We start from the raw sequence: 21198 nt of genomic DNA on the forward strand, positions 1-21198 counted from the left end.
TAGGTCTGGGTTAGGGCCTAAGATTTTCATTTCTGATAAGCTGCTGCAGTGATAAATATATATACAGTATTTTGTCTTTGTTCCCAGTTTCTGGTACATAGTGCCTAAAACCCATGGAATCTCTGAATGCTAATGAGATGCTTGGTGACTGGGGGCCCCTAGGTAGCTTCAGGATGGGGGCTGGTTACCAGAAGCCCAAGGCATGATTAGGCATAATTAGAGGGTTGAAATTTTCAGCCCCTGGCCCCTCATGACCTCTGGGAGGAGAGGGGGACCGGAAATCGAATGAATCACCAGTGGCCAATGATTTAACCAATCATGACTACCTAGGAGAGGGCATGGAAGTGCCACACCACCCCCTCCTTAGGCATGTCTTCTATTTGGCCCTTCCTAAGTCACATCTTTTTTATTAAGCCAGTAATAGTAAAGTGCCTTTCTGAGTTCTGTAAGTCATTTTAGCAAAATATCAAACATGAGAGGGAGGTTGTGGGAAACTTTAAATTTGTAGCTGGTAGGTCAGAAGTATGGGTGACAACGTGGGACTTGGGACTGGCATCTGAGGTGGCAGCAGTCTTGTGGGACTGAGCCCTTAACTTGTGAGATCTAATGCTAGGTCAGGTGGATAGTGTCAGAATTGAATTAAATTGTAGGACACCCCGTTGTTGTCTGGAGAGTTGGAGAATTGGTTGATGTGGGGAAAAAACCCACACATTGGGTGTCAGAGACGTTGTGAGTGAAAACTGCACAGGCCCAGTACATTAGAAGCCTGGAGGAGTGAGGCACCAGGGGGACTCACCTTTCTAAGGAGCCCAGTGGCTGCCTGGTGTCTGGGAGGGAAAGCATGACCGAGAGCCAGGGGAGCCAGGTTCCAGCGTTTTCTGCCTCTGAGAGGCCCTGCAGCCTGGAACCTGTCTCTTTAAGTCTCATCACTCTTGTCTGTAAAATTGAGGAGTTGCTCTACAATCTACATCAACTGGTTCCAACAGTTTGTGCTTTTGAGCTGTTTCTCACTATGTGAGAAGTTGCAATCTCAAATGCCATAAGGCAGCAATCCCCAACCTTTTTGGCACCAGGAACCAGTTTCGTGGAAGACAATTTTTCCATGGACCAGGGGTGGGTGATGTTTTTGGGATGATTCAAGTGCATTACCTTTATTGTGCAGTCAAACCTCTCTGCTAATGATAATCTGTATTTGCAGCTGCTTCCCAGCACTAGCGTCACTCAGCTCCACCTCAGATCCTCAGGCATTAGATTCTCATATGGAGCTGCAACCTAGATCCCTCGCATGCGCAGTTTACAGTAGGGTTCCTGCTCCTATGAGAATCTAATGTCACCACTGATCTGACAGGAGGCGGAGCTTATGCACTGATCACTCGCCTCCTGCTGTGTGGCCCAGTTCCTAACAGGGGTTGGGGACTGCAGCCATAAAGCCTAAACAAGAGGGACAGCCACACATCAGCCAACCAGTTATTACAGGAGGAAAATGGGCCCAGTGTCAGCAAATCTACTTTTTCACGAGAAGTCAGAAATTGCTCTTTTTTAATTTGAAAATTAAAGCTTGATAGGCTACAAATAATGCCCAAACCATTTTAACATATCACGGTCTCAGAAAGAATCACGTATATAATTCTCACATCCATTTTTTCATATTATTCTCATGTCATCTCTTAAGAGGAACAAAACAGGCATTGCTTTCTTCATAGAACAAACGACAGGAAAAAAAAAAACTAGGACAAGAATATATTAAATAACTTATTGAAAGTCTATTCAGGAGTAGAATCACCCATAACACTGAGCTATGCTGTAGCCCTTTGCTTTCCAATCAAACATCCCCAGGGCTCTTCACAGCTCATAGTAATGAAGTGTTTTCCCAAGCTCTTGGCTTTCCCCCACTGGTTTCCCCGAGGTGCCCCACTTACAACACAATGAGGGTGAGGATGAAAAAGAAGTGCACACTTCCAATGAGGTTCTGATAGATCCAAACAACCCACAGGTAGCCAGGCCTTTTACTTAGGGTGTCGATCCAACTGTAGATGGAGTAAATGAAGAAAGGCAGACCCCTAAACGGACCACAGTCAACTGAAGGTTTCAATCTGGTAAAACAAGGGATGGAAAAACATCTCTAGCACAAGACTCGGGTATAGTTATTTTAGAATCAAGGTGTCCTTTCTGGGCTCTGGACCTAGAAATTCTTGCCTGTTCCACCCAAACCCCCTTTGAAAAAAGAAACCCTGTTTCTCACTGCCTTGCTCAACTCCTTTGTTCATTCATTCACCCATTCGTTGGCTCATTCATTCATTCAACTGTGGTTTATTCTACCAAGTCATGTTCTAGACTGGCTTTGGGGGTTCCATATTAAATAGGACAGACATAGTCCCTGCCCTCTTGGGCTCATGTTCTAGTGGGAAAGATGGACAAGCAATGAGTAAACAATTAAAGTCTCAAACAAAGGCATTTCTAACTGTGAATGGAGGAATGAAGGAAAGAAACTCAGGCCTGAGAGAGAGCAGTGGTGGGGATGGACAGCAGATCAGGAGGGCCATGAAGGCCAGGTCTTGGAGATGACCTTGGAGCTGGGAATCGGAGGGTGGAGCGAAGGCAGTCAAGCAGAGGGAGAGCGCTTCACCCAAGGCTGGTGGTGGGGCTAGAGTGCAGTGGAGGTGAAGGGAGGTGAGCCTGGAGGGGTAGGAGGGAGCCAGGTCACTCAGCTTTCCAGTTAGCTTAGATGAAGCTCTGCTGTTGACGTGGGGGGCTCGCCTCTCCCCATTCTGGGAAGCTTCGGTTCTCGGCAGAAGTGAGGAAGCTGCTCCTGACTATGGCATCTGATGGGTGGTGACCCAACTAGGATTTGGTCCCTCCCTCGATTTTAGTGCTTATGTTTACCAAGGGAACTTGGATTAAGCACTGTATCAAGCATGTCTTTTTATTTTGATGTTTTGAAGTCTGGAGTCTTATTGCCCTTCCTGGGCTAGGCTGCAAAGCACGTCTTTCATATGCAAACCAACCAATCCAGAGCCCACACCCCCAACCACCTCCTACTCTTACAGGCTGTCACACTCTGGGCCACTATTACCCTGCCCCAGTCACCCCAGGGCCAGGTACCAGACATCTCCGGACAGTCCTTTCGCCCCAGAGCCTGCTGAGATTATTCAAACTAGCCCATCCTGAGCCTGCTTGCCCTGCCTCGCCCATTCCTTACCAAGAGAACCACAACAAAGGCTCTTTCTTGAGTCTTCCCCTCACTCCTCTGCTCCTGCCTGACCCTGGTGCTCCCCTGTGGCCGGTGTGGCACTGAGCAGCCCCTCCTCTTGGGAACTGTGAGTAATAAACTATCTTTCCAATGGCAATCATCTCCTGATCTTGGCTTCGCCATACCTGAATCCTAACAAAACCTACATCTTAAATGCTCACCTACCCAGTCTGTAAACCCTCACCCAGGGCCACCATCTCCTACCTCCAGATGGTGATGGCCAGGGTGCACAGGACGCCGGTGAAGGACGGGAAAAAGAGCAAGAGGATGAAGAAAGTCATCATCTGCGAGGCCCGCCAGGCCTTGCTCGGAGGCTGGAAGTTCATCATCAGGCTGATCTGGAAAGAGAGAAGCAGCCACCTTCCATCTGTGGTCAGAGGAGCGGCCAGAGGGGACCCCAACCAGGCACCAGCTTCCCCGTGCCCCCTTCCCCACACCAACCACCACCAGGTCACATGTGACTGGGCAAAGCTGATGGGTTGCAACATCAGACTGACTCACATTTTTGGCGTAAAACATGATGAAAAGAGTAATCATCTGGATAAGGGGCAGCAGAGGGCAGAAGAAGATTCCAATCCTGTGATGGAAAGAGGGTCAGTGTCAGAGGGCAGAGCAGACACAAGGAGTGGGGGTGAATATGGGAGTGTGGGGGCTGGATTGTGTCTCCCCCAAAATCCATATGCGGAAGTCCTAACCCTCAGCACCTTAGAGTGTAACTGTATTTGGAGACAGGGCCTTAAGAGGTGATTGAGGGAAAACGAGGTCACTGTGATGAGCCCTAATCTAATATGACTGTTGTCCCTAAAAGAAGAGATCAGGACACAGACACATACAGAAAGGGAAGACCAAGTGAAGACATGGGGAGAAGATGAGCATCTATAAACGAAGGAGAAAGGCCCAGGACAAATCATTCCCTCATGGCCTCAGAGGAAATTGGCCCTGCCAACACTTTGACCTTGGACTTCCACCCCCAGAACTATGAGAAAATAAGTTGCTAGTATTTAAGCCACCCAGTCTGTGGTACTGTGTTATGGTGGCTCTAGTGAACCAATATAGGAGGGGACTGTTCCCGTCACAGCAAACCAGGCAAATTCCTGCTACACCCAGTATCCACAGCTGCCCTCTGCCCAGCTCTGGAAAGGAGATTTTGCAGAACAACCATTCACACAGCCTCTACACCCACAGATGGCCTTCAACATGCCCTAGGCTAGCGTGTCCCAAGTGTGGAACATACATTATTCTTCCTGCCCCCTTCCACCTCTCTCCAGCCCCATGGTATTCAAGAAGGTCTGAAGTCCTGTAGAGACAAAGCATTCAGCTGCATCAAGTTACAGATGAGAAAGGCATTTCCTTCTTAACTCTCCTTCAATGCTCCTGAGTGCCCAAAGAAGAAAATCTCATTGTGGCGCTAGAATGTCTTTAACTCCTAACACTTGCCAATTTCCCATTTTTTTAAAGAAGGATTAGGCTTTGGATGGAGAGCCTTGGCAGACAGCAGCATCTAGCTAGAATTTAATGACTGTTTGGGATGGGATTGCTTTTATTTTTCCAGTTACTAGTGATTTCTGCCAAATGGCACTGGTTTTCCATTAAGGATTAAAAAATAAAGACTTCTTTTAAAATGTATGTGAGTTTTTTTTTTAAAAAGGCAAGTAATTTAAAAGAAAATATTATGTCAATAATAGTACAGGTGATGTGTAGATATGCCAAAAAATAGGCAGGCTGGTGTGCAAAAGACTCAAGTCTAGGCAACAGGTTCCCCACCTGGTCTCTACCATCATCCCTGACACACACTACTCTTCTGTCATTATATTATATTCTTTTCAAGCTTATCATCAAAGGCAATATTCTCCTAAAAATCACAAAGGCTGAATCTGTAATTGCCATGGTGAAAGGAGAAGTTAGGTGTTTTCGATTGTGCTTATTGACAATTTATCAACAAAAACCTCAAAGGCCCAGAAGCTATAACAGTCATTTCTATTGTAATTTCTCCCTTTGCAACCTCCATCAAATAATCAATATTATGAGGGCTCAGGACCTAGGATTAAAAAGCTTGGCCACAGCAAGCATTCAATAAACAGAGCTGTATTATTATACTGTGTCATATAATTTACCCACATTATTTTTTTAAAAAAATGAAAACAAACAAACAAGAAAACCCCTTAAGAGTGCTTATAAGTACCATATGACTGAGCAATTCTACTTCTGGGTATATAACCAAAAGAACTGCAAGCAGGACCTGGAAGAGATATTTGCACACCCATGTTCATAGCAGCATTATTTGCAACATTCAAAAGGTGGAAGCAACCTGAGTGTTCACGGACAAATGAGTGGATAAATAAAATGTGGTCTGTGCATACAATGGCATTTGTTCAGCCTTAAAAAGGAAAGGCTACAGCATGGATGAACACTGAGGACATGAGGCTAGGTGAAATAAGCCAGCCACAAAAATACAAATATTATATGAGGCCATTTATATGAAGTATCTAGAGTAACCAGACTCACAGAAACAGAAAGCAGAATGGAGGTTGCCAGGGACTAGAGGGCAGTGGAAATGAGGAATTATTTAATGAGTATAGCGTTTCAGTTTTGCAAGATCAAAGAGTTCTAAAGAATAACTGCACAACAGTGTGAATATACTTATTATGCATTTTTTACTACAATTAAAAAAAGAGTGCTCCTAAGAATAACAACAGTTATAATATCTCCATTTATACATTTCTTAGTCAAGTACATGTGAAGCACTCAGCATATACATTTTCTTATTTAATCCTCTTCCAAACCCTGTAAATAGGTATTATCTGTTATCTCCACCATTTGAAGATTAGAAAACTAAGTTTTAGAACTATATTAAGGAACTTGCCCAAAGGCATTCTAGTTGAAATAATGTGGGTAAAAGGCCTTTGTAAGCTGCCAAATTGCCAGGGTGACCTGGCAGTGAGCAAATACATCACCTAAACTACCAAAGAAAAGTCTTCACTATCTCTAAAAATAAATTCATTGACACGGAGTTATTTGCAGACAGCCAAATCACCCAGGGCAGCTTTAAAGAGTCAGAAAATAAAATGATTTCCAGTTGTATGGCATATTAAGTTTGCAAAAGCAGCTTTCATCTACCATGGCATTTAATCCTCAACACAATTCAAAGGCAGCTATTATCATGCACACTTTACAGATGAGGAGATTCAAACCGCATTTTGTTTATCCACTCATTTGTCCAGGAACACTCGGGTTGCTTCCACCTTTTGACTATTGTGAGTAATGCAGCTATGAAAGTGGTGTGCAAATATCTCTTCCAGGTCCTGCTTTCAGTTCTTTTGGATATATACCCAGAAGTAGAATTGCTCAATCATATAGTACTTATAAGCACACTTCAAGGGTTTTTATTGTTTGTTTTTTAAAAAATGTGGGTAAATTATATGATACAGGGTAACAATAATATAGCTCCATTTATTGAGGATCAGAGGAGCTCAGTGACCTCAATGAGTGGCAGAGCCAGCCCCAGAATCCAAGTTTATTCAATTCCAAATCCACTACTTTCAAATTAGCAACCCCTTCATCAGATAGAACCTGGGAATGTGATCCACCACACAGAATTCTGACATTAACTCCATCATGTTAAAATAAATAAGGAAAAATAGTCACTGCCTATTGGTTTGAGGTTTCTAGATAAGCTTATAAAAAAATTCAGCAACCAGCAGACTATTCTCAACACACACACACACACACACACACACACACAGTTGCTAAAACAGAAGTCTCAAATCCCAAAGACTGCAGAGACCCCACCAGAAGGCACATCAGTGAAGCAGGCCAAATATAACAAACACACAGCCCTCTCTGCATTTATTTGTTCCTCGCTTCTCTACATGGATGCAAAGTCAAGTCTGCATCCAAACTAACAGCATAAGGGCAATGAGAAATGCAAATCAATGCTGTTCAAGGTGGAAACTGTGGCAAACTGGAGATACTCACCCCCAGGTGAAGGCCTGGCCAAATGTTACTATGATGGGCGATGGCCAGATCTTTCTGGAGAGAAGCCAGAAATCTAAATTTTGTGTGAAATCTCCTGATTCTTAAATATGAGTGGTTGTCTTAGTCCATTTGGGCTGCTATAATGAAACACCATAAACTGGGTGGCTTATGAATAACAGAAATTTATTCCTCTTGGTTCTGGAGTCTGGGAAGTCCAAGATCAAGATGAAAACAGATTTGGTGTCTGGTGAGGGCTTGCTCTCTGGTTCATAAATGGTGCCCTCTTGCTGTGTCCTCACATGGTGGAAGGGGGAAGGGGTCTCTCTCAGACCTCATTTATAAGGGCACTAATCCCATTCATAAGGGCTCCACCAAAAACCAAATCACCCCTTAAAGACTCCAACTCCTAATATCATCACATTGGAGGTTAAGTTTCAATATATGAATTTTGCGGGGACACAGACATTCCAACCACAGCAGTGTGGTTAATTAAAATTTTTAGAAAAAGTACCATGTGGGACAAGCAAAACAGCTGATTCTTGTCTGAAGTCCTCAAATTCTCACACAGGAAAAGAATAGTCTAGATGCTAAATTCATGGCTCTCAAACTGGGTGGATTTGGTCACACCCGTGGCAGCTTTACAAACAACAGATTCTGGGGTCTCCCATCAAGTACTAACCAGGCCCGACCCTGCTTAGCTTCCAAGATCAGATGGGATCAGGCGCATTTGGGGTGGTATGACCGGGGTCTCATCACCAAAATGCCAACCCCACAGTCAGATGGCAACTACTGGGTATTTCACAGAGTCACAAAACTCACCAAACCAGAGTTTGTGCGTAGATCAGTTCTAGAACGTTCCTGGCAATATCAAACTCCTGTAAGCCAAGGCTTGTGGTACACTGCATCCCAATGATTCTGTGAAAACACACTGCATTGAGTATCCAAACCGTACCCAAACACAAACCTCTTTGAAGGACCCCTCTGTCTAAGACAATCAACAAAAGAGATCCTCACAGTCTGGAATAAAGTGGTAAGTTTCTTTGCACATTTTTTAAAAGTTCTAAGTATATAAGCATGCTTTTGAAGAAATAATTGAGGGAATTGAGGGAAAATGGATTTAACACAATACAGTCAAGTGGGGTTACCACTAAAGTGGTTCAAACAAATTCTAGAGATCACATGTTACCCTAATTATTAAATATTAAATTATCCCACCTATTATTTGTTTATGCCACTCTTTTCTTATTAAACCTTTTTTCATGAATCAGATAAACTCAGCACCTCCCAACTCAAAATTTAAACTTTCAGCTACTACTATCAAATCAATGATATTTCCCTGTTTTCTAAATCCACAAGGAGGAAACCAAGGTTTCCATTTACTCTAGGGAAACTTGAGACCACACTGATTTCTTCATAAAAGAGGAATTACCGATAAAAAAAAGTTCTGCCAAAAACCTCTTTTCAACTTTATGTGCAGGCCCTGGACAGAGGCTGGAATAAAAGTATGTTTTGGCAGAACTGAGTGAGGAAATTTGGCATTGAACCTACCCATTAAGGAAAGAATCAACATTGGGCCACACCATCTGATCACCACAGCAGATTACAGAAGTACGTAAACGTATACAAGGAATGAGAGGCTCATTGTATTATTAAAAACTCAATGAATGAATAAATAGCAAAGAACCACACATGGGCCAATGATGACAATGCCTCAATTCTGTAGACCTGACATCTAATATAAAAACCAGTGCATTAATTAAATTTAATTAAAACAATGAGCTGAATCTATATGTACTGACATGGGAAGACGCCAAGGCATAGTGACAGATTAATAAAAGCAAACTCTACCATGATTTTGCAGTGTGACCCCACTTTTGAAATTTTAAAAATTATATGTTATTGTATAGTATATTCTCACACAGCAGTGTGTACACAGAAAAATCTGGAGGAATATAAACTAGAATTTTAAACTATCTACAGTGGATACAATTTCAATTGGCTCAGTTTCTGTCTTTTATTTCTAGAATTTTTTTTTTCCCCAAAATAAGGTTGTAAAGGGTCAAGTGAACCCAATGAACTATGACAAAAGGACTGGCAGGTTAAGGTGAAATTTTAGTTAATTTAAAAGAGAACAATATCCCAAAGGATAATAGCAGACTTAGAACAATGTGTACTTTGAGCACATGAAGGACCTATACTTCCTACTCAGCCAGGAATCAGGTTCTAGTTACAGAATCAGATACTGATTACACATTCATGACAAATGTTTACCTCCTCAGAAACTCCCCCAGGAAGGAATCCACCAAGGAGAACACGAAATCCATGAGAAGGAGCCGGTAGATTTCCTGGCCAATGAGAGTTTCCCAACACTGGAAGACAAACAAGAATCAGGATGTGGGAAGGGGCTGCAGCCATGACTCAACTCCCATCTGTTCCTGGCTCTGTGTACTTGTTAGGACATGGATGGAGGCTCAGTTTGACCAAGTCCTTATGTATCCAGAATAGTGGACTCACTCTCTGCAAAAACATAGCTGAGTTTGTTTTCAGGGGTGCTTATTCTCTTTCTGGGCTCCTTCTTCCCCCGGCTTAAGGCTTGTCTTCCACATATACCAAAACTTTCCCTTCTCATGATCTCTCCCCTTAAAATGTTTCATCTCTGTCCTCTCCCCCTCTGGATCCAATCAGTTTCTTCAAGACAGGAGGTGGCATCAATGGCTAAAAATGCCTCCACTCTTTTTTCTTATTGACCTTAAAAAAAATCAATTAATGTCTGCTTAATTAAAACAGTGACCAAGAGGTTTAGCAGGCTGATGTAAACTGGAAGTTTGAATTAGTTTATGGAAACCAGTAACCTCAGTGGTCAGTAACCTCAGCAGGAAGTCAGTGCTATCAGCTGATGGACTGGGAGATTTTATAATAGATTTGGCTGAAGGAGGAAGGGAAGTTTTGGATGCACAGCCCAAGGATGGATGGACAGATGAATGGATAAATGGTTGGATGATGGATGAATATATGGATGGATACATGGATGGATGAATGGATGGATCAATTGATGGATGGATGGATGGATGGATAAATGGATGGATGGATGGATGGATGAATGGATGGATGATGGATGGAAGAATAATTCTAACCAGCCTAACTTGGAGGGCTGGTTTTGAACCTCTTTGGTAATTAGGGAGAGAAGTTGAAGGTGCCATGTTCATGTGAGGTAGTTTGAGTCTGCACACAGCAGTGCTATTTTGGGGCCCAGGAACAAAGAGTGGCAGAGAGTTGGAGAGAGGCCCCAGCTTCCCTGACTCCACTTCCAGCCCCAGGGCACCCTCTGTACCTGAGGGCTCAGGATGGCCAGGAGCTGAGGATGGCTGTGTGATGTGGAGGCCCATTCTCAGGGGAGACCCAGTAGCAGGGGTAGGGGCATCCCAATGAGAAGTCCAGGAGGTTGGTCTGTTCCTGAGTCCACATGTGACACCACTCTCAGAGAGGGGGGACTGAAAGGTGTCGTCAAGTGAGGGAGGGCCAGGAATGATCAGGGTTGGGACATGAGTGTTACTGCCAGTGGTACATGCTTACAGATGGGTAAAACCCAGATCACAGGAAAAATAGAACATCAAGGATCAAAGAGGATCTTGTCCAAAACCAAGGCTGTTAGGACAGATTCTCATTAAAATTACCACCATCGGTTGCATGTCCACCATATGCTGGGCACTATGCTTATACTACACATGATATTGTTTAATCTCCATTTTACAGATGAGAAAACTGAGGCTCAAAGAGACTAAGTGACTGCAGATGACACACCTGGCCTTTGAATCAGGTCTTCCTGACTCTAGAACCTGAGATTTTTGGTGAGACCCCCTCCTGCCTTGTGTTTTCCAGATCAGCTTCTGTTCTCTCTTCCCACAAGAGATGAATGGCTCTTGAGAAACTCATGTCCTCCCTGGTGGTCAAAGGCTGAGAAACCAAACTTAAGGCAGAACAGCATGGAAATCTCACCTCTTCACCAGACAGAGCCACGATGTTGAGCCAATAGTAACAAAGAATGCCAATAATTGATATTTTCAGAAAGATGTTTCTAAACAGAAGAGAAAACATTTATCATTACCTTCCATGGCAGGCTTGCCTGCTGTTTGCCAATGTTTCCTTCTGGGCACATGGTAGGATAGAAATTCCTGCCCCCCTGTAGTTGGATGGGACATGAGGCTAGTTCTGGCAAATGCATTGTGAGCAGAAGCAATGTGCGTCACTCTGTGTCATTTCTAAGCTGGAGCATTTAATGCCAGTGTGAGACCCTCCAGAACTCCCTCTCTTCCCTTTGGAATAGCAGTCAGCAACATTCGAGATGGTCGCTGTCTCTCAGCCTGAGCAGATCCCTCCTGCCAATCCACAGCGCATGCGTAGCATGAGCAAGAAATACACCTTTGTGTCTCAAGCCTCTGAGATTTTGGGGGTTGTTTGTTGCAACATAACCTAATTTATTCTAACTGATATACTCTCTTTTGTTGCATCTCCAACTATCTGATTTCACTTCCCATTATAATAATAGTAAATATACAAATATTCACTGGGAGCTGACCCAAGATACTCTGCTAAACCTGTTATTGAATCATCTCCCTTAATTGTAACAACTCTATCACCAGGCTGATGGTATTTTATGCCCATCTTACCCAATCTGTAAGGTTATGGGGTAACAGTGAGACCTAATCTGTTCCCCTTTAAATGTACCTAAAAGAAGTGGTACCCTGGACTGGCAGGTGGGATGTGGGGAATAATGAGGGTATAGAATATAGAATTCACCTATAGTTGGAGTTTTCATAATATGAGTTGGATATAACTGACTGACTGGTTGGTTGGTTGATTGATTTGCTCATTCATTCATTCGCCAGTTATTCCTGAGCACCTATTATATCCCAGGCACTGCAAACAAGGGAAAGGTTTCCCCATTAACTGTGGGGGAGGAAGATCATAAATAAATAGATACAAATATGTCAGAAAGTGGTAAGAAAATGGTAATGTAGGGGAGGAAGGGAGGTGGGGAGCTGTTATTATTTTTTTATTTTATTTTATTATTATTTTTAATCCGCTGAATGTAAGGTTCAAGAGCTATTATTTTTAATGGAGTGCTCAGGGAAGAGCTTTCCAAGAGGATGACGTTTAAGCAGAAGCCAAAATAAAGGCAGGAAGCAAGCCATGTGGCTGTGTGTGGGAAGAGCATTCCTGGCAGAAAGAATAGGCGAAGCCAAGGCCCAGTGGTGGTGCTGCAGAGTGGCATGTTTGTGGACACTAAGTCAGGGAGGGAGAGGAGTAGTGGTGGAGAAGGAGAGGGGTAGAAAATGAGGCTGGAGAGCAGCTGGGAGCCAGATCTCAGAGGCCAGGGTAAGGCAAGGGCTCTGGAATGATCTATAAAGAAACTCAATCTGCATTGTACAGACCTACTGTTATAAACACCACCATAACCAGAAACTAGTCAGGGAACTCGCCAGGAAGAAGTTAGGACAAATTGTGGGTAGTTTTAGGCTTTGTCTGTCAAAGCCCTGGTGTCACCTCTAGCACATATGATGCCTTTGTGGGAATCACAAAAAGACACCCCTTCTGAGCCAATGAATTGCCAAAAGCACACCTCTCACCTCTGTTTGGGTGGCTAAGTTACAAAAATGCGCCTCTTCTTCCCAGCTGCTGCAGTGGGTACCAAGACCCACAGTTTGACTAAGGGGAACACTGGATAATTCCTATCCCCACGTATCTCCTCAGCTGGGAGCATTTGTGCAGTGCACTGCCTGTCTATCTGTACATCTCATACTTGAGAATTATTAATAAGTTAATCTTCAGACTGGGAGCAATTGAGAAAGATAAATTGTTACTTTGAGCAAAAGGCATTTGTATTCAATAACTGTATTTTCTCAGGGCTCCTCAGATTTTATGGCTATTAGCCTACCACCCAAACACACTTGACTCTTGAAACTCCTTCTTCCTGCAGAGCAGAACTTAGATGCTGGAGCATAACCCTTTCCAGCTCCCACCCTACTTCCCTCTGTGGAAACTGAGGTTGGCATTGGGCACGACAGATCACCTACCGGATCAGGAGGATGTAGACTTCATGCCGCGGCATCTCATACCTCTCCACCAGCCTGAACATGGAGTAGAAGCGCGGCACGACCAGGTTGATGCAGGACACAACGAAAGGCAGTAACAGCACTGCCCCAGGGTTCTTGTGGGTCTTCAGGAACTGCAAGGGATGGAGGAGAGAACGGAGATGTCCACTGTGCACTGGACCCCTCGCTGCCTCACTGAGAAGGCCCCCATGATGGAAAACATTAGAAGGAGCTCCTCTGTGGTTAACTATCAAGCTACCATGTATTTAGCACTTACCTTGTGCCAAGCAAACTAAGGCTCAGAGAGGCAAAGACACTTGCCCAGGGTCACCCAGCAAGGAAGTGGCAGATGGGAAGCAAGGCATGTCTGACCCAGGGGCCTGAGCTCAAATAGTCATTGTGTGGCTTTATTTTCTTTATCAAAAACCTGGGGCAGTGAGGATGCTCTCCCTTGCTGTTGGAGCATAAGCAAAGTCTACTGAAGCTACCACACAAGGAAATACCACCAATCACCGTGGAACTTCTCCCTCCCCGTGTGGCCTAGTTCATTTCCACCAGGCCTCACCTGTCTTTGAGTACTGAACTGGGGGGCAGGGGGCATCTCTGCCAGCCCACGCTGCACCTTTGTGTGAGGTCAGGAGGGACACCACACCTCTGGAGGGATGCAGTGCCCTGGCATTTGGCTTGGAGTAGGGCCTGAGCTGCCCTCTGCCAAGAGTCCTTCGTGGGTCTTGGGGTAAGTGACTCCAGTGGATTTATCTGATGTCTCACACTCCCACCTCCTCCCCTCAAGGCCTGACCCTGCCTCCATCTACCTCTGGAGGGTTCCAAAGCATCACCTGCACTCCTGGCGGTATCTTTGGAGTCAGGGTAACTTGGTTTCAAATGCTGCCCCCCCCCCAAAAAAAAACACCTATAAGCTGCAAGGTCTGAGGCCAGACGCTTAGCTTCTCTGAGCCCCTTTTCCCATCTGTAAGGTGGAGAGATGACCACACAACCCATAGAGATGCTGCAAGAATGAAATGAGATCAAACAAGGCAAGGTCTGGCCCCAGGGCTGCTAAACGACACAGCTGGGGTGATTCACAGGAAACTGTCGTCACCAATGAATGGTGACCACCAGAATTTGCAAAAGATTGATTCCGCCTGGCACAGAGCAGATGTTCAAACAGAGGGAATAATTCCATTCCCACCTTCTCTCCTCCTGAGCTGCCCCTCTTCATTTCAGGTGAGCAAAAAAAAAAAAGAGCTTACAAGTCTGCTTTCAACTGCAGCTGCCTGGTCCCCACGTACAGCCTGAGTAAGCTGTGCTGGGCCCCTAAGGACTGAGACGCGATTTCCCCTCTTTCAGGACAGACCTTAATATGGCTACAGCAAACCCTTAGGTTTGTATACTCACACACCCATTTTTTGGCAGGCTTCTTACTTATTCATCCATTTAGTTGAGCACCTACTATGCACCAGGTGTTGGCCCAGGTGCCAGGAAGAAATAGACCCATACACAAGCATTTTCAATGCTGCTTGTGACATGCAGAGGCAGGAACACCCCACTCAGCCTAGTGCAGGTGGGGTGGCAAGAGAAGTCTTCTGGAGGAGGTGACACCCTCGCTAAGGAGTTTGCCATATGAAAGTAAGGGGTGGAGAATGAACTGCATGTTTCCCACCTAGACACGAGGAGATAGATACACAGTGTGTTCAGGGAACTACGGACACACCGTTTAGTATTGTTGGTACTGTTGTGGGGTGTTGAGGCTAGAGATGTGGGCAGGGGTCAGATTATAAAAGATCTGTCAGTCATACCATGTAGAACAGGTTTTATATTGAGGGTAATGGGAAGTCATTAAAGAAAATGACATAATCAGACTAACCTGCACCACAATTCTAGAGTCAGTAAACTGGATACAATTGGCCCCATTTTCCAGAGAAGAAAGCTGAAACCTATAGAAAAACTACTTTGCCAAGGCCACCTAACTAACCAGCTAACAAGTCTCAGAGCCCAAATCATTTTTTTTTTTTTTTTTTTTTTTTTTGAGACAGGGTCTTGCTCCGTTATCTGGGCTAGAGTGCAGTGGCATCATCCATAGCTCACTGTAACCTCGAACTCCTGGGCTCAGGCGATCCTCCTGCCTCAACCTCCTGAGTAGCTGGGACTACAGGTGCTGGCTAATTTTTCTATTATCACCAGGCCTGGCTAATTTTTCTATTTTTTTTTTTTTTTTGTAGAGACAGGGTCTTGCTCAGGCTGATCTCAAACTCCTGACCTCCAGCAATCCTCCCACCTCGGCCTCCCAAAGTGCTAGGATTACAGGCATGAGCCACTGCAACTGGCCCCAAATCATTTCTTTGTCCCCCATGGTACCAGGCACTGAGTGGACCCACCATGTGCTTTTTTTCCTAGTCCTTACCACCTGCCTACAAAGCCAGGAAGAATCATTCCTGTTTTACAGACAAGGAACCTGGCCTCGGAAAGATTAAATCACTTGCCAGCGTCCATCAGTTCACAATATTTATCGAATGTCTACTCTGTGGCAGGGGCTGTGGGAGGCATTAGGGATAGAATAATAGAGGAAGAAATGAAAACTTGATCCCAGGCCTATGGCCAAAGTTCCCATCTCTCCACTAACCCAGAGCTTCTCGCTTGCCCTGTGCACACACATCACCTGGGGAACTTGCTAAGATGCAGCTTCTGAGTTCAGGGGCCAGGGCAGCAGGGGAGATCCTGAATTTTTTTACTGAGCTTCCTGCTGGTGCTGATGCTGCTGGCCATAGACACTGGGCTGAGCAGAGGGCTCTACACCACTGTCCCCTCGGTATCCCAACCCTTCCCTTGGTTCTCTCTGCTCTGCCCCTGGTGTTCCTGGCTCTCTGGTTACCTCTGAGTTGTACTCAGCCAGGTAATACACAGCCACGCAGCAGGCGATGGCCACCCCAGCTGAGACGGTCCAGGCTGCCATGTGGGCAGAGAAGCGGCTCAGCTGCTGATGGAATGTTAACTTGGTGTTCTCCTGAAGGATCTCTGACAGGTTCTCCTAGAAATGCAAGAAAGTCAAGTTAACCCACAGATCCCCCTCTGCTAGCAAAGACCCCAGATGAGTTCCTGCAGTACCCAGAGACACAAACCCAGCCCAATCCCACAGGTGAGAGAGAGGGAAAAGTTCATGAAGGACGTGGATTATGGGACACCAGTGGGGGACTCTCAAATGGGCCAAGAATCCCCAAACTCCATTTCCATCTTAGAGGAACAGATGGGACTAACAGACCAGGACCATGTTCTTGAGGAAAGTACACTGAGGTCACAGAGCTCTTTCTGGAAGAATGTGGCTGAGTATCCACACAGAGGAAGAAGTTAACATCTGCCACCTTCTTGTCAAAACCCTTTTATATATAAAGTCTGCTTGCTCTTTCTTTTTAATAAGTTTGTTTCTGTAGACCAGGGTTTCTCAACCTCTGCCCTACTAACATTTTGGCCCGGATAAGTCTGTGTTGTGACAGCTGTCCTGTGCCTTGTAGGACATCTAGCAGCATCCCTGGCCTCTACCCACTAGATGCCAGCAGCACCCTCTTCCCAATTGTAACAACCAAAAAAGTCTCCAGACGTTGCCAGATGTCCCCCTGGGAGGCAAGATTGCTCTGGGCTGAAAACCACTGCCCTGGAGTAAAATTTTATTCATTTACTTTTTAAATTTTTTTATTTTTCATTTTTTTTTTTTAGAAATGAAGTCTTGCTCTTTTGTCCAGGCCAGAGTGCAGTGGCATGATCATAGCTCACTCACTGCAGCCTGGGACTCCTGGACTCAAGAGACCCTCCTGCCTCAGCCTCCCAAGTAGTTGGGACTACAAGAGCGTGCCACCACCCCTGGCTAATTTTTTTTTTTTTAATTTTTTATAGAGACATCGTCTCACTCTATTGCCTAGGCTGTTCTCCAACTCCTGGCCCCAAGTGATCCTCCCACCTCTGCCTCCCAAAGTGCTGGGATTATAGGCATGAGCTATCACGCCTGGCCTAGAGTAAAATTTTAAACCTGGAACTGTGGAGTTAAGAAGCATGTACATTTACCAGTTTGATATAAATCACTAAATTGATCTCCAGAAAGGTTGTACCAATTACAAAGCCACCATGTGATATGAAAATGTCCATTTCCCTACATCATAACCAGCACTAGGCATTATGAATATTTTAAATTTTTTGTCAGTCTCATGGGCAATAAAACAATAATTCATTATTACTTGAAGAAAAGTTAGACATATTGGAGAAGGGAAGGATACTGGCAGAAGGAAGATGTTGGGCAGAGTGAGCTTGCCTTACCCTTATCTCAGTACTGAGATTCTTCTGTTTTAGCTTCACAGCTTTTTCATTAGTGACGGTGAAGTCCCAGCAAAAGATAAGCTTAGCGATCCCTCTGGAGTAAATGTGGGGGTTAATGAAGTTGTTCCGGAAATACTTGGCCATGCTAAGGAAGGCAGAAACCAAGACACCCAAGGGTTATTATGGCAGGCATTGGGGAGTGCAGTGATTAAACAAAGGACAGTCCTGTCGTTAATGGTGAAAGGCAACATGGAAGAGTCAGCCCCAAGTTCTTTGCCTGGAGCGTGTGGTCACAGCATAATGGTTAAGAGCACTGGCTTTGGGGCGGCTTCTCTGTTTCCACTCGTGGGACCGTGAGGCTCGCCCAGGTCCCTCTCTTGGGACCTGTTGCCCACACCCAGGAACACCCCAATAAAGCCTCTTTATTTATCCTTTTCAAAAAAAGAAAAAAGAGCACCGGCTTTGGGATCAGACAGGCCTGGTTGCCAACCTGTGTATGGCAACTGAGGGGTCTTTGTCCTATTAACTGTTCTGAGCCTCAGTTTCCTCATCTGTATAATAGAGATAACAACAGTAATCTCCTCACAGAGTTATTATGAGGATTATTGTATTTGTTTTCTATTGCTGCTGTAACAAGTGACCACCAGCTTAGTGGCTTAAAACAACACAAATTTATCTTATACTTCTGAAAGTCAGAAGTCAGAAAATGGGTCTTACAGAGATAAAGTGAAGGTGCCGGTGGAGCTACATTCCTTCTGGAGGATCCAGAGGAGAATTCATTTCCTTGCCTTTTCCAACTTCTAGATGCTGCCTGCATTCCTTGGCTTGTGGCCACCTCCTCCATCCTCAAACCAGCCAAGTAGCCTCCTTCCATCTCTCTCTCTGACCTCTTGCCTCCCTTTCATAAGGACTCTTGCGATTCCACGGGGACCGTCTGGATAACCCAGGATAGTCTCCCCATTTTAAGATACTTAATCACATCTGCAAAATCTCTTGGCCACGTAAAGTCACATATTCACAGTTTCCGGAAATTAAGACATGGACATTTTGGGCAGCGGGGGAAGATTATTCAGCCTTCCACAAGAGTCAGTTCGGCACTTGGAGCAGCAAGCATTTGATAAAGGTAGCTGTTGTTATTACAGGGTATCCCAGTCCCTGAAAGCACGTAGCACAAGCCTGGCACATAATTAATAAATGCTGAATAGAATAGATGCTGCTGTTTTGAAATTTGCCACAACTCAGTAACAGCAACTTAAGAAACATTTCCTAGTTTGATAGCACAAAACGAAATCTCATTTTAGTTTGAATTCACGTGCCGGCAGTGCGGCGGTTACACGCTGAATTGTGTCCCTCCTAAAATCCACATGTGGAAGCCCTAACCAGCAGTATCCAGAATATGACTGTGTTTGGAGGCAGGGTCGTTAAAGCAGTAATTAAATTTAAATGAGGTCATTAAAGTGGGTCCTATAAGAAGAGATTAGGACACAGACAGGTACCGAGGGAAGATCACGTAAAGACACAAGGAGGAGAAGGTACCATCTACAAGCCAAGAAGAGAGGCCTTAGAAGAAACCAACCCTGCCCACGCCTTGATCTTGGACTTCTGGCCTTCAGAACTGTGAGAAAATAAATTTCTGTTTTTTAAGCCATCCAGTCTGTGGTGCTTTGCACCCCAGCAAACTAACATAGAGGTTGAACATTTTTTCGCACATGTGTTTTCCATCTGTACCTCCTGTCTGACACTATCCATCATATCCTTCTGTCCTTATCACTGCTTGGGTCATCACATCTGTATTTGCAGACTGAGCCATTCCTTTAAAAGCACACGAAAACCTCTCTCCCGAACTCCTATTTTATGTTGCAGGACAAGACGTAGAAAGCCAAAATTGCAGAGAAACGGTTTCCTGGGGTAATTTTCGAGTTTCTTGGATTTTTGCCTAAATCTGAAATGAGCCCCAGGATCAGGAAGGGGAGACACCACATACCTGAAGAGCAAACTGAAAAAGCAGATGACCAAGCAAACTCCAACTGTGAAGATGTAGGCCAGCTGCATGTTGTAGGATGCCCCGCTGCTCTGCTGGATCGTAGAATTAGTGTAAAAGCCGTAGTACATCACCGTGTCCCTAAAATAACCCTGAAAGGGACAATAAACCCTAGGTTAAGTGGATCGCTTAAGAAAATAACTGACTATGGTCAACAGAGCTGACCCCTTCCGAATGCAAGAAACTTGGGCCGGTTAGTTTAGACATTTAGTTTTCCATGAAAGGGGCACCCGAAGCCACTGAGAACATAGACTTTTTATCACTAGGCTCTCAGACTGGGAAAGGAACCCCAAACCAACATCACTTCACAATGGCGACATCTAGCTGTCACCATCTGCACCCAGCGACCAAGCGAAACATCACCAAGAGCAGGACAGCTGGGCATTATGTGCCTGCATCACCTATTAAGTATTATGGCCAAACATGCTTAGTAGGAAACAGATCAAACCTTTCTGTCTACATTTCTGTTCACAGGACAGAAGGAGCCAGAGACACAAGTCAGAGATACACGAGGAAATAATCAGACAGTTCCAGAAGGTAGGACATTGGAAACTACAGGACAAACTGGTCCGGTTTCTGCAACAAGCCACTGTCAGGGGAAAAAAGGGTGACAGGACTGGAAGCTTATTCTAGATTAATAGAGGTATAAGGGAAAAAAACAACAGAATGCAAAATCTGGTCTTTGATTGAATCTGGTCTGAACAAGCAAATTATTAGACATTTTGTGGAAAATTGGGAAAATTTGCTTATGGTCTGGATTTTAGATGATATTAATTTTTAATTTCGTTAGGCATGGTATTGTGACTGCACGAAAGTTATCCTTATTTTTCAGAAATGCACATTGAAGAATTTCAGAGTAAAATGTCCTGATGTCTGTAATTTATTTTAAAATGCTTCCAAAAATAATGAGATAAAACAAATATGGCAATTTAAAATCTACATAGTAGGTACAAAGGTGCTTATTATACTGCTCTTTATTTTTCTGTATGTTTGAAATTTTTCCTAATAAAATGCTGCCTATATACAAATATATAAACTAAACATAGTAATGAGAAAAAATGAAGGAGAAAATGTATACAATAATTCCATTTTAATGCATCTACTCAAGGAAAGTTTTTTTAAGAGAAAAAGACAAAAAGACAAATGGAAGAAACCTACTTTGAACGTTCTACTGCAGGGACTGGCAAACTTTTTCAGTAAAGAACTAGATGGTAAACATCTTTGGTTTTGTGGGTCATATGTCTGCTGCATCAGCTACTGCGGTTATATCGGGTCATATTGTGAAAGCAGCATAGACAACACATAAACAAACGTCTGTGGCTCTGTTCCAAAAGAGCTTTACTTGTGGACACTGGAACTTGAATCTCATATCATTTTCATGTTTCACAAAATGTTATCCTTCTTTTGAATCTTTTTAAACCACTTAAAAATGTAAAACCAATCTCAGTTCTCAGGGGGTACAAAATCAGGAGATGGGCTAGATTTGGCCCTCGGACTGTAGTTATAGAATCTGCTCTGTAGAATCTCAGTGGCAG

The 21198-nt window shown here is 44.3% G+C and overlaps 1 protein-coding gene across 1 annotated transcript in view; it reads right to left on the bottom strand.

The window, feature by feature from the left end:
• The window catches only part of TMC5 (transmembrane channel like 5), a 43974-nt gene that overhangs the window by 7149 nt on the left and 15627 nt on the right, over window positions 1-21198 (bottom strand). The window contains 10 exon segments of the mRNA XM_069486014.1: window positions 1920-2093; window positions 3455-3588; window positions 3752-3827; window positions 8045-8140; window positions 9497-9594; window positions 11222-11300; window positions 13300-13451; window positions 16190-16345; window positions 17623-17767; window positions 19607-19755. Of these exon segments, the coding sequence (XP_069342115.1) occupies window positions 1920-2093; window positions 3455-3588; window positions 3752-3827; window positions 8045-8140; window positions 9497-9594; window positions 11222-11300; window positions 13300-13451; window positions 16190-16345; window positions 17623-17767; window positions 19607-19755 (1259 nt within the window).

This window comes from Eulemur rufifrons, chromosome 14, assembly GCF_041146395.1.
Source record: "Eulemur rufifrons isolate Redbay chromosome 14, OSU_ERuf_1, whole genome shotgun sequence".
NCBI lineage: Eukaryota > Metazoa > Chordata > Mammalia > Primates > Lemuridae > Eulemur > Eulemur rufifrons.